General features: G+C 48.9%; 1 protein-coding gene across 1 annotated transcript in view; it reads left to right on the forward strand.

The window, feature by feature from the left end:
- Positions 1–316: 316 nt before the first annotated feature.
- Positions 317–14,417, forward strand: part of QRFPR (pyroglutamylated RFamide peptide receptor) — a 55,935-nt gene continuing 41,834 nt past the window's right edge. The window contains exon 1 of the mRNA XM_032224265.1: positions 317–656. Within this exon, the coding sequence (XP_032080156.1) occupies positions 317–656 (340 nt within the window). The remainder of the gene's footprint in view (positions 657–14,417) is intronic.

The raw sequence follows: 14,417 nt of genomic DNA on the forward strand, positions 1-14,417 counted from the left end.
AAGGGCAAATATCAACAGCAAAGGGAAGTGCGGTTAGTTTGTCGCTCGGCGTTCTTTCGTCTCTAAAGTTTCGGGTTTCTCGGGCGGGATCCTCCGTCGCCCAGTTGTACTTTATTCTGCAGCGAGACGCTCGAACTTTAAGGCGGCTCTTTCGAGGACCTCGCCCAGGATCTCTTCACCCAGTCTAAGAAAAAGGTGGGCTCTTAATTGAAGGAGACTCTAGTTCTTATCCTTCGAGTTTAAACAAAACAAAACAACCCCGACGACGCCTGCCATGTCCGAAGAGCGAGGGAAGACAGAAGCTCGATCCTGAACTATGCGATCCCTGAATATTACGCCGGAACAGTTCGCGCAGCTCTTGCGCAACAACAACATAACCCGCGAGCAGTTCATCGCGCTCTATGGGCTCCAGCCTCTGGTCTACATCCCGGAGTTACCTGAGCGCGCCAAGCTGGCCTTCGTGCTCACTTGCGCGGCCATCTTCGGCCTGGCGCTCTTTGGGAACTGCCTGGTGCTCTACGTGGTGACCCGCCGCAAAGCCATGCGGACCGTCACCAACATCTTCATCTGTTCGCTGGCTCTCAGCGACTTGCTCATTGCTTTCTTCTGCGTTCCTTTCACTTTGCTGCAGAATATCTTCAATAATTGGCTGGGAGGTGAGCTGGAGAGGCTGCTTAGAGCCTCGTCCTAGCAGGCGGGCGCTTTGTCTGCCAGCGGTGTGTGTGCTTTTGCTAAGAATCTGTGCCTCAAAGGCTGCCATCCGCTGCATACCTTTCTGGTTTCTTAAGGCTGGGTTTCCTTTTAACCTTATGTTTATGTGCACAAAGAAGGGAATGTAGAAATGCGGGAAGTGGGTGTGAGTAACTGACTTTGTAATAGAGAAAAAAGTATTCTTACATCTTTGGAGAGGTAACCTCTTTGTCACTCTTTCTATTGCTCTTGTTGAGGTGTAGAGTATATGTGTAAAGGGTAGGGTTTTCAAAAGTCCTTGCTTAATGGAAAGATATTACTTCCCTCATTACATCATTCTTAACAGGTGTATTGGCTTTAGTGCTGCGTTGTGGAATCTTGAACCTAATGTTAATTCTTAATGTTTGAGAATTCTCTATTGGCAAAACTTAACTTCGTGCTGGGCTTCAGTTTCCATAATTTCCAGAGTCAACACATTGGGAAAAGCTGATTTCCATTTTACAACCATTCACTGTTATCATACCATTATTAGTAGCTCAAAAGTAGAAGGTGGCTATCATACAATATAACATTTATATTTATGCAGTTAAAACTTTTAATATGTATACGTGCTTATTATCTCAGATGCAAGATATAAATTATAATCTTACTAGGATCTAATTTTAATAAGTACAGTGTTTCCTATGGATTATTTTCATGGTCATTTCTTTATAACTTGCCATGGCAGAATTAAAGTGTTCAGAAAACTGTCTTGACATTGTTAGTACATAATTAGGAATCATACAGTATCTGTGTGTATACTATCAAACTTAAGAAAGAGTATAAATATATAACATTAGCTCTCTTAGTATTTTAAAAGTATGCATTTGTTTTATCACTGTCTTCATACTGAACAGTATTTCTCATTCCCAATTATCTACTGACTTTTTAAAACCTGGGGGTAGACTATTGAGAAAATAAGATGTTTGTGCTGCTGGAAAGGACCTCTTGCCTTTGCAGATCTAGTATTCTATTGAATTATTTGAAGAAATTGATTAGTTTTATATTAATATTAATTTCATATTTGTAGTAGATTATGATCCATTATATAATAACATTCTGGATCCCTATTCCCATCTTCTAGTTTTGTTCCCTATCAGAATTAGAAACTGGTAAATGACTGTCCAAAATAATCATTCCATTCATTTCACTTCAGAATTAGACTGCAGGAGAAGCTTAAACTAATAATGTTATGTATTCAAAATCACAGCCCTGTGGTTTTATTATAATGCACAATAATCATGTGTAAGACTGGAGTAAGTCTAGAAATTAATTGGAGTAAGTTTAAATGGGCTTCATCATCTATAATCCCAGTCTGAGACAACGACCCCTTTTAACAGGTTTTATGTTATTTATTTATTGGAATTTGTAAGCAAAAATGAGAATAAGAATAAAAGAATAAAAATAAAATGACAGGGACGATAGACATGTTGGTGCACTTATGCATACCCCCTCTGCTGACCACTTAAGTATAAAGTCCACAGAAGTCAACAAGTTTAGAACGATTTACATTGAGTTTAAAGTGGTTGTTCACGCACGTATTATTGCGATTAAAATGGATAAAGTCATTTACAGGTAAAACAGGCGGCAGACCACAGCAACCTGCTCAATCCTTCTGAAGCACTAGATATTTTGCAGTCAAAACCACATTATTTGTGTTTATGTATGTCCTAGTCCCATGATGGCAAATCTATAGCACGCATGACAGGTGGAATGCAGAGCCCTCTCTCTGGCCATGTGCGCTGTTGCCAACTGCTCTTCAGCTTTCTGGCGTGTGCATGGATGTTGGCCAGCTAATCTTTGCATGTGATGGAGCCCCGGAAATCCGAAGAGCAGCTGGCCAGCGCACATGCACGCGTGCCAAAAACCCAAAGAGCCTCTTGCTGGTGCGTGCATGTGCACTGGCCAGCTGCTTTTTGAGCTTCTGGGGCTCTGGTGTATGCGTGCACACGCGCATGCCTGCATGTTCCAGTTTCAGCACTTGGTGTCAAAAAGGTTCGCCATCATTGTCGTCGTCCACGGTTTCCTTTTAAGCTTTCTAAATAAAGTGAAGTAACAAATTCAAGGAAAACACATTTACCACTAGTTACTACGCTATTTGCTAATCAGTTAATATTATGTATCTGTGTGTATGTATACATAGATACATACATCATCAAGGTGTTTTTGATCTTTAGCAACTACTACATTCTCTATGATAATCTGTCCCTAACCTGTTCTTTCAAGTTTGCCAACTGATTAGGCAGGCTGATGTTACCAAGAGAAGATAGTCTGTAGATATCCAGACCATGAACGATGGAGGGATTTGAAAGTAAAAATGAACATTTTGAATCCATTTTATAAAAAAAATGGGAATCAGTATGGTGGGTTGCTGATGTGTACCATATTTTTCGGATTATAAGACTCACCGGAGTATAAGACGCTCCCAGGTTTTGAAGAGGCAATTTTTTTAAAAAAGTAGGTAGGTAGATGGAGAGAGAGGGAGAGAAAGAGAGAAATACAATAGATAGGTAGGGAGAGAGAGAGAGTTAGGTAGGTAGATAAAGGGATAGAGAGAGAGAAATAGAGAGAGAGATAGAAATACAGTAGGTAGGTAGGTAGGTAGGGAGAGAGTGTAGATAGGTAGGTAGGTAGATGGATAGAGAGAAAAATAGAGATAGAGAGAAAAACAGTAGATAGGTAGCGAGAGAGAGAATAGGTAGGTTGGTAGGTAGATAAAGGGATAGAGAGAGAAATAGAGAAATATAGTAGGGAGGGAGAGAGTGTAGATAGGTAGGTAGGTAGAGGGATAGAGAAAGAGAGAGATAGAAATACAGTAGATAGGGAGAGAGAGTAGGTAGGTTGCTAAGTAGAAGGATAGAGAAAAATAGAAATACAGTAGATAGGAGATAGGTAGAGAGATAGAGAGAAATAGAGAGCGATAGAGAAATACAGTAGATAGGGAGAGAGAGTAGGTAGGTAGCTAGGTAGAGGGATAGAGAGAGGAAAATAGAGAGAAATACAGTAGATGGGAGAGAGAGTAGGTAGGTAGATATATAAGTAGATAGAAGGGGATCGAGAAATATAGTAGGTAGATAGGGAGAGAGAGAGTAGGTAGGTAGGTAGATAAAGGGAAAGAGAGAGAGAAATACAGTAGGTAGGTAGGGAGAGCAACAGAGAGAGTAGATAAGTAGGTAGATGTTTCCAGGTGTATTTATCCATGTGCTGTAGAAGGAAATCGCTGACAACCTGTAGTGCCTAAAACTCATAAAACACTCTTAACTAAACAGCTTTCCAAAAGGAAAAAAAAAGGTTTTGCACTCTGCAAACCTCCCCCAAACGGCCCGGTTTTTGCAAAAACGGGCCCGGTTTTTTTCAAATAAAAGGCATGAATAGCCTTTTGGGGGGAGGGGCTTGCAGAGTGTTCCTGGGGGGTGGAACGGGACAAAAAAGAGCAAAAATGACCAGTTTTTCACGAAAACTGGCCGTTTTTTGTAAAAAAAAAAAAAGCATGCATAGCCTTATGGAGGCTGGGGGACAAAAAACGGCCCATTTTCTGCTCATTTCTGCCCTCTCCAGGGCTCAGGAGCTGTCAGAAAGCCTCCATAAGGCTATGCATGGCCATTTTGATAAAGGGGCAGGGCTTCAGGAGGCAAAAAATGCTGTATTCATTGTATGACACATCCAGATTTTCAGCCTCTTTTTAGAGGAAAAAAGGTGCGTCTTATATTCCGAAAAATACGGTACTGTAACTTAAGTCCATCCACTTTGCTGCTGGTTTGTCTCCTAGGTTTTTTTTTAAACTTCCTAGCATTAGAGGGTTTTTAGAGAGATGGGTCTTTGCATAATGTATCTAAACTGGATAATGTATGTATGTATGTATGTATGTATGTATGTATGTATGTATGTATGTATGTAAATAACTATAGATAGCTATATTGATATGCTTTATTATAGTACTTGACATTAATCTGCATTGTTACGCTTAGTAGCAAAACAGGCCATATTTAAAGATAAACTTAATTTTCTCTTTTTTTCTACTCCAATGTTCTATAGTATTTGTGGATAAAAGCATTTCAATAATTGATTATTATTTACAGAGCTGCTCGAGTCAGTTGATTGCATAGCTCCTGGTTATGTAATTGAGATTAAAAACTAAATAATATAAATCAAATTAAAAGAACATTATCCATTGTAATTGTAATCCTATAAAACCAGGAATCATAACCTTTCCCCAAACATCTTCCCCAGTACAAATGCAGCCTGCTGTCTGGGTAAGAAATGCCTGGAATGCACTAAAGCCCACCCACTCACCTCCTGCTGGCAGGCTGGGGTGAGAAGAGAGGCAGAGAAGTTGGAGGGGAGCCGATCCGAGCCTTCAGAAAGAAAGGGGCTGGGGGAAAGTGTGTGTGCTACAGCATAGCACTTTGCCTGGCTTCTTGCCTCCTTCTGTTGTCTCCTCAGTGCTCGCTTGTGCTCTCCCTGCCCAAGTATAGTTTGATTGCAGGCGGAGCAACGTTGCCTTGTCAAACTTGTAATTAGTGAAGCTGGGCTGGATTTTTACATAGCTTTATCCAGCTGTATGTGTGTATGGGAGAAATGGATGGGGGCCTGGGGAGGAAGTACTACACTTGGGGAGGGAGAGCATGAGCGAGCACTGAGGAGACCACAGGAGGAGGCAGGAAGCCAGGCTGTAGCACACACACTTTCCCCCAGTCCCGGAAGGTTTGGATCCGCTATGTAAAAATCCAGCCCAGCTTCACTGATTACAGGTTTGAAAAGACAATGTGGCTCCGCCTGCAATCAAATTACACTTGGGGAGGGAGCACGAGGGAGCCAGGTTCTTCCCTCCAGCCTTTGCCCAAAGCCCCGCACAGCACCAGGAGGAGGAAGTTTGAATTCCTCCCCCTCCTTCCGACCCACACTTACCTTTTCCAGCTGCTTCAGAGAGGGCTTCATCGTTGCTCTTGCCTTGGGTTCTCTGAAGAAGCCCCGCCCTCACTTCCTTCTCTTTGAGAAGCGCCTTCAAATGGGCTGCAGGGCAGGGGAGCGGTATGGGGGTGTGGCCACGCCTCCATGGAATGGGTATGCAAAAGTACGGCAAATTTCTGGAACCAGTACACCCAAAGAGGTGCGAACAGCAGGAACCCACTGTGTACACACAGCATATGTATATATTTGTGTCTGTATATGTATGGGATTATACACCCACACAGATATTCTTTTGAAAACAGGCATCAAAATTTTATTTTAAAGTGTGCCAGTATACACACAGAAAGAGTAAAAATAAAGATTACCTTCTCTATCTTTTATGTTCCCTAAAGGTTACATCTCTGAGGTATATCTGAGGAAATATACAGTGAGCCACCTTATAGAAACTTATTAGGTAGGCTCTGAGAAGATGGTCTATAGTTACCCCCATTATGAAGGACTTGGAAAGTAAAAATCAGTATGTTGAATTACCTCTAGAAACAAAATGGCAATCAGTGGCTCTCGAGGAGTTTTTAAGTAGGAGCCTTGAAGGGTATTTATAACTATACAAGCCACTATGTCTTGGACCATCTGTAGCTTCTAAATGTTCCTTAAATGTAGTCCTCAAAGTAGTATGCATTGCAATAATATACTCAAGAAGTAACTAAAGTGTGAGTGACAATAATACCACACCTCTCAGGAATGATTACAGATGGTACACAAGATGGAACTGTAAATCCTCATGGTGACAGTTCTCTGCTTCTTGAGCAGGAGCTGTGACTCCAAAAAGCTCCTCAAATTGTGAACTAGCACTGCCAGGAAAATACAATTCTGTTCATTAGTTTCTGTAGATCTCTGAATCCAAAGTTCCTCTGCCTTACTGGTACACTGGCATTCTCTCTATGTAAACCCAGGCAGTCTTTGGACATCTCAACTTCCACTGCATGATCCATTTGACCAAAAATTGAAATGCATAATTGGGTATTCTCCAGTGCACTGCTCAGAGAGCCCAAATGCTGGGTTAGCACAGCCTATCTGCCCTTGGACTGAGTGATGTTTTTCTTGACCACGCCTCCCTTTGCCTGCACATGCTCAATTCGAAAACTCAGTCCGCCCGAGTTAGGGCTGTTTTGGGAGAGCTCCAGTCTAAGAGCAGAAAGGCTGGAAAAAGTTTCCCAATTTGGACCACGTTTAAATTCTCAGATAGAGGAAATCACGCTTCTACATCAGGTCTGTCTATTTGCCTCTAGTGAGGCTTCCGTCGCTTTAAGAGAAGGGCTGCCAGGTTTTCCCTGCTGTTGCTAATTGCAAGCACTGCAGGGGGTTGAAAAGGCTTGCACAGCGGGGGCTGGCTAGCAAGGGAGCAATTAGTGGGATAAACCAAGTTCCCTGTTGGAACAGGGGCGTCCCAGGGGGAGGAAAAGTCCAGCAAGGCTCTGAGAAGGCTCTAAAGCAGGTGAGCCGGATTGCTAGGATTCCCTCGCCTGCTCCATTTTGCCCGGCAACAGCAGCGACGGCTGGAGCCTTCGCGCGCCTTTCAGGGCTGGAAAGAGCGGGAAGCGGCTGCGTGCGCACCCCTGCCATTTTGGATTGCTCCGACTCACTGGGCACAGCGGCAGAGCTCAGAGCGTGCTAGGAACAAGGCAGCAAGAAGAGCCCAGCCAGCCAACGGAGCCTCAGCGAGCCCTCAACGACTGCAGAACGCCGCGGGGAGGCTGGGGGCTAGTCTGGGAAGCCAGCTAGTCTCTCCCTCCGGAAAATAAGCTAAGTCTCGGGGAACCGAGGGCGGTGGGAGGAAGGAAATCCGACCCCAAGGCGGCCCTTCCCTCCTGGAGATTCTGCCAGCGCTTTTGGACCAGCGCGTGCCCATCCCAACTCCAGCTATCTCCCAGGCCTCGTGGGGACCTGAAATGGCTGAGGAATGCAGGGAGGCCTTAGGGGATCAGGTGGGGCCCTCCAGCAAGCGCTGCAAGCTGGATCCCTCTGTAAATAAAGGCAAAGGGCACAAAGGCTCACTTGAAAGGTCTTCTCCAAGAGCCACAGTGGATCCCAGGGAGGTTTCAAGGCCCCTTCAGCCAGAACCTAGCCCAGACCGTCGCAGCAGGGAGTCAGCTTCCCCCGATCGTGAGGCCCAATCCCCCGGGGACAGTGAATTCTTGTCTGGGGATAACTATGCATCCAGGGATCCATCTCCTGAAGCATCTTGGGGGTACCCCGACTCCCCTAGCTCCTCCATCGGAGAGGAACGAGATTCTGTCCAGAATTCCCCCTTTGGGAAGGGTGGATCCAGCTCAGGCAGGCCTAGCCAGCGCAGGACCAGTAAGCAAAAGAAAAAAAGGGGGAAAAGTCCTGCTCTCTCGGATGAAATGAGGGAGGTAATTGCCTTAGCCATCTCCCAAGGGATAGCTGAAGGCATTAAGCGCAAGGGCTCTCGCAAGGGCAAGGCCCCAAAGGAGAAACGCAAACCTCGGGCCTCCACCTCTAAGGAGCCTGTATCCTCCTCCCCATCTTCAAGCCCCTCTCACTCTGGGTTATCAAGTTCTGAGCAGGAAGAAGGGGAGATTTTCGCCCTTTCCGAAGACGAAAACCCCACCCCTGACAAGCCAAAATTCTCTGGCCTATTTCAACCGTCATTATTCAAGTCTATCTTGCACAAAGCCATGACGGCCACAGAGTTAGGCCCCACCTCCAGGCCTGAGGCCTCTCAGGCTTCCACTTCCAAGGATCTTAAGCATGGGTTGTTCAAAGAGACAGTAGAAACTCCCGAGGTTATTCCTGTGCCAGACCTATTTATGGACGCGGTACGGCGCCAGTGGCTACAGCCAGGCACCCTGACCAACCCCAGTGGGGGGGATAGAACTCTATATGCAGTAGAAGATAAAATGGAGGAAATCCTCAAATTCCCAGAAGTAGATGCCCCAGTCGTGTCTCTGACTTCCAATTCCAACCTGCCAGCTGAGCTCCTAGAGGGACTTAAGGCAGAAGATAAGAGGTCGGAAAAGGCATGTCAGAAAACACACATGGCGTCTGCCTGGGCCATCAAGGCATCCACCTCTGCCTCCTTTTTTATTAGGGCCACCCTATTCTGGCTGCGCCAACTCAGGTCCAGACCCCCGCCCAGGAAATCTAGGTGGCGCCATGAGCTAACCAAGATTATTACCGCTGTCGAGTATTCGGCGGATGCCACCTTGACAGCAGCAAAATTCTCTTCCAGAGCTCTAGCTTCCAATATCACCTCCCGCCGCCTCCTATGGCTCAGGCACTGGCAGGCCGAAATGAAGGCTAAATGGAAGCTGGCATCGGCCCCATTTAAAGGGGGCTTTCTGTTTGGAGAGGCCCTGGACAAGTTTGTCACCGAAACCAAGGACAAACGCAAGATCCTTCCGGCAACCTTTAAAAGGGGTGACCGGAAAGGGGCGGGGTCCTTTCGTAAGAGACCCTACAGGAGCCAGGAAACAGGGCAATCTTCTCACCCTTCCTCCTATCAGAGGCCCTTTCAGGCAGGGGGGGATAGGCACCAAGACAGATCCTTCGGGGCTCGTGCCAACCAATCCCAGTCTTCCTTTCGGAGACCATTCCGAGGAGGAGGAAACAACAGTGGTGGATCCCGGCCCTTTCGTAAGGGAAAGTGACGGTCACAGGGATCCCCCCATCGGGGGTCGGCTACGGCTGTATGCCGACAGGTGGGAGGAGATAACATCGGACAAGTGGGTCCTCAACACCATTCGCAAGGGCCTTCTCCTGGACTTCCTATCCTTTCCCCAAAGAAAGTTTATCCGCTGTCCTACCCCCAGGAACCCAGAAAAGAGGGAACGCATGAGGGCAGAAATCTGCCATCTCCTAGAGATAGAGGCGATAGAGCCAGTCCCCAAGGATCAGCAGGGGAGGGGCTTCTATTCGATCCTCTTCCTAGTGCCCAAAAGTTCAGGGGGGTGGAGGGCCATCTTGGACCTCAAGAGCCTAAATCAGCATCTGGCTTACAAGAGGTTCAAGATGCAGTCACTCCACTCCATCCTGGGCTGTGTGAGGGAGGGGGACCTATTGACATCAATAGATCTCAAAGAGGCCTACCTGCATGTCCCCATCCATGTGGCCCACAGGCGGTTCCTGAGGTTCTACGCAGAAGGGAAGCATTTCCAGTACAGGGCTCTTCCCTTCGGGCTATCATCTGCGCCCAGAACATTCACCAAAATTCTGGCAGTGCTAGCGGCTCATCTCCGCAACCATCCAGTTCGTCTGGAATGTTATTTAGACGACATAATCATTCACTCTCTCACCACCAAGCAGGCACACCGCGATGTTTCTCTAACTGTGCAGACCCTGCAGTACCATGGCTTCTCTGTCAACATGGAGAAGAGCCAGTTCCGACCATCCACCTGTATACAGCACCTGGGCGCGGTCATCAACTCCACCTCCTGCCAGGTATTTCTTTCGCCAGACCGGCTGTCGAACCTGAGACGCAGAGTGAAGCACTGCAGCCTTGCCAGGTCGGTACCCATCATTCAGCTGTCCCAGCTCCTAGGGATAATGATCTCATGCCTGGGGGTGGTTCCCTGGGCTCGCCTTCACGCCAGGGAGCTGCAGTGGTTTCTGCTGCCAGTGCAGAGGGCCAGGAACAGCAACTCACTCAGGCGGGTTCGGCTCCCACGAAAGGTGATCCGGTCTCTGGCATGGTGGAGGTCCAAGGCAGTCAGGAAGGGCTGCCTGTTCAAGGAGCCGGAGAGACTAGTTGTCACCACGGATGCCAGCCTCCTGGGGTGGGGCGCCCACTGTCAGGGCCACCTAGCCCAAGGCCGATGGACTCAGAGGGAGGCCGCCCACAGCATCAATTGGCTGGAACTGAGGGCAGCTCGCCTAGCGCTGAGAAAGTTCGCATCTCTAGTAAGAGGGGCTCATGTACTGTTGATGACAGACAATGTGGCGACAAAAGCGCACATAAACCGGCAAGGGGGCACTCGATCAAAGGCCCTCATGCTCGAGGCAGAAGCGCTGGGCAGGTGGGCGGAACGTCATCTGGCTTCTCTCAGTGCAGATCACATCTCCGGCGTAAGCAACCGGGAAGCAGACTGGCTGAGCCGCCAACGCATCGACCACTCGGAGTGGCGCCTGCACCCGGACCTGTTCCAGCAGATCGTGAGGAGGTTCGGCAAGCCACAGGTAGACCTGTTTGCCACACACAACAACACACAGCTCCCACGCTTCTTCAGTCGCTACCACTCGCCCCAGGCGGAGGGAACCAATGCTCTGAGGTCAGCGTGGCCTCAGGGACTTCTGTATGCCTTCCCTCCACTTCCGCTCATCCCTCAAGTGGTGAACAAGCTCCTGACCGAAAAGGCAGACCTCATTCTGGTGGCTCCCTTCTGGCCCAGAAGGCCCTGGTACGCAGACCTGGTCAGCCTCTCAGTTCAAAGACCTTGGAGAATCCCCCGGGACAAGATTGCCCTCAGCCAGGGGGCCATCACCCATCCGGAGCCCCAGTGGCTGCAGCTAGCCGTTTGGCACTTGAAGGGGAGCTCCTGAGAAAGCAAAAATTCTCTGACCAGGTCATTCGAACAATCCAAGCGTCCAGGAAGCCCTCTATGACTAGAATCTACGATGCCACCTGGGCCGCCTTCTCACGGTGGTGCAAGACTAGGAACATAGAGGCCTCCTCAGCCTCGATCCCCCAGACCCTAGACTTTTTGCAAGAGGGTCTGGATAAGGGCCTTGCAGTCAGCACCCTCAGACGCCAGGTTGCAGCGTTGTCTACCATCCTGGCAAAGGGCTCCTCTCGCTCGCTGAGTCAGCTCCCCCAGATCAAGAGCTTTCTCAAGGGAGCAGCGAACATCAGCCCTCCAACTGTTCACCGGTATCCGTCATGGGATCTTCCATTTGTGCTTAAGGCCCTGACCAAAGCCCCATTTGAGCCTTTGAAAAAGACCAGTCTGCGCTACCTCACCATCAAAACCGCTTTCCTGGTGGCCATTACATCCGCTCGCAGGGTAGCCGAGCTTGCTGCGCTCTCTGTCAGGGAGGATTTGTGCGTAGTTCACCCGGACAGAGTAATATTGAGACTTGATCCGTCATTTGCTCCGAAAATTAACTCCCTGTTTCACAGGACTCAAGAACTTATTTTGCCCAACTTCTGTCCCCATCCTTCTCACCCTAAGGAGCGTGAGTGGCACAAGCTGGACGTGAGACGGGCCGTGCGCACGTATGTAAAGAGAACAAAGGACTACCGCCGGTCAGAGGCTTTCTTTGTCTCCTTCCTCCCTGCGTCCCTGGGCCGCAAGGTCTCCTCTCACACTGTGGGACGTTGGCTACGTGCTTGCATCAAACTGGCATATGAGCACCAGGGCAAGACGGCTCCGAGACGAATCACCGCTCACTCCACCAGGAGCGCTGCAACGTCTGCAGGCTGGGCAACCCAGGCCTCTATCCTAGACATTTGTAGAGCGGCCACCTGGGCTTCCCCCACGGCCTTTATTAGAAACTATAAGATTGACACCTTTGCCTCAGCCGAAGCCTCCTTTGGCAGAAGAGTATTACAAAGAGTGGCTGAAATGCCAGAGGCTTCGGCGCTTCCCCACCCTGGGACTCAATAGCTTGGGCATATCCCAGCATTTGGGCTCTCTGAGCAGTGCACTGGAGAAAGACCGTTGGCTTACCTGAACGGTCGTTCTCGGGGCACTGCGAAGAGAGCCCAAACCCACCCGGGTGTTTGTATTTTGAACGATGTGGCTGTATTGACTGTAATTGATTACAGGACGGTTCCTTCGTTTTCGAATTGAGCATGTGCAGGCAAAGGGAGGCGTGGTCAAGAAAAACATCACTCAGTCCAAGGGCAGATAGGCTGTGTTAACCCAGCATTTGGGCTCTCTTCGCAGTGCCCCGAGAACGACCGTTCAGGTAAGCCAACGGTCTTTATCAGCATGCTGATGAAACCTGTCCCTATGCCCCTGGATGATATCACCCAGCAATTTCATATAAATATTGAATAGGAACTGGATAAAAGTTCTACTCTGCCACAAATCCAACAATAGATCGTATATAACATGAATGCTATGAATTGAGCTGAAAACCTGATTGAAGTGGATCAAAATAACCTATTGCCTTCCTCTTGCAGATACTTTCTTGTTCTGACTCCCCTCTTTGCTCGCTCACAAACGACAGTCAGACAGAACTTCAAAGGAAATATCTTTATCAGTCCTGGCTCAAGCTGGCTGCAAGCCCAAAAATAAACGTAGATAAAGTCTGTGGCAAAAAGTTACACAGCAAAAGCAAAAACTAAAAGCTCTTACAGCAAACCAGGTTTACAGAAAGCAAATCACTTATCCAAGTGCCTCTTTGAATCTCGAAACTGAACTCACGAACAAACAAACGATGAACCACGAACGACGAACGACATTGACTTCTGCAACTAAGGTGTGGCACCACCCGTCTTTTATCTGCAGAAGACGACCCTAATGAGCAACAGCTGCTCATTATTCCTGCCTCCCGACGCAACTCACAGCAAGCTTCTGCTGAGTCACAACACTATCCCCCACCGCAGGGCCCTTTCCCTGGGTTCCGATGGTCTGGATGCGGTTGGAATGGATTGTCCATAAGATGGCCCGCACTCATCTCTGGTGTTTCCTCCTTCGTGCTTCCCAAATACCTGCAGGAACCTTCCCCTTGATCCAATGCTCCCCAGGTATCCAGTGGCCACCATGTCTTCTTCCGCCCTGCGCAGCGTCGACACCCCGTCCAGGGTCCTCCACCCTCTCCAAGGCCGACCCACCAACCCCCATGCTGTTGGAGACTGGCGGCAGCTCTAACAGCTCCGGCCAAGCCCTAACACCCTGTCCAGAGTTCTCCACCCTCTCCAAGGCCGACCCACCAGCCCCCATACTGTCGGAGTCTGGCGGCAGGTCTAATAGCTTCAGCCGAGCCCTAACCAGCCAGGTCACAACACTATCCCCCACCGCAGGGCCCTTCCCCCGGTTCTGACGCTCGGGGTGCGGCCCAGAAGGGTTGGTGACGGCCTCTACGGAACACAGTCCAAGACACTGGTACCCCACCGGGAACCTAGACATGAAGTCCTGTGCTGCGGGGACCGGGTTCGGCAAGGGCTGGAATCTTGGTGAAGCCCTCCTCGCAGACCTGGCCCATTGGCACTGGACACATGACTCCATGCACTTCCGCATGTCATTTCTTAAATGGGGCCACCAAAACTGACGGGATGCCAGGCGCAATGTCCGGAAAAAACCCCAATGTCTTGATGCAGAAGCGCCATGAACCTGAGAGAGCACCCGTCTACGGATGTGCCCTGCGGGAACATAGAGCTGGCCCCGATACTTCAAAAGATCCCCTTCCAAAGTCCACGGGGAAGCCAGCCCTACTTCCGCCTTTCGTTGCTCCACCCATTCATCACCCTGCTGTGCATCCCGTATCAGAGACTGTATGCTCATGGGATGATAAACTGCAGCGCAGGATGCAACGGGTAGAACAGTCCGAGGTGGAAGCGAGTCCGCAGGGTCAGAGTTCTCCGATTTCATAGGCAGGGCATCCGCCCTGGGATTCCACACCCCACGAATGCACGCTACATTGTGCGAACGGGGTATCACAGCCGCACAAACGTGCTGGTTGTCTGACATGATAGTTTGTTGCTGAGGGATGGCTGCAGTCCGTGCAACCCTTCTATTCTTCTTGGGGCAACTCCCCGCCAGGTATCCAAGATCCCCACAATAGAAGCACAATCCCTCAGCACGTTGTCTGTC

Source organism: Thamnophis elegans, chromosome 9, assembly GCF_009769535.1.
Source record: "Thamnophis elegans isolate rThaEle1 chromosome 9, rThaEle1.pri, whole genome shotgun sequence".
NCBI classification, from domain to species: domain Eukaryota; kingdom Metazoa; phylum Chordata; class Lepidosauria; order Squamata; family Colubridae; genus Thamnophis; species Thamnophis elegans.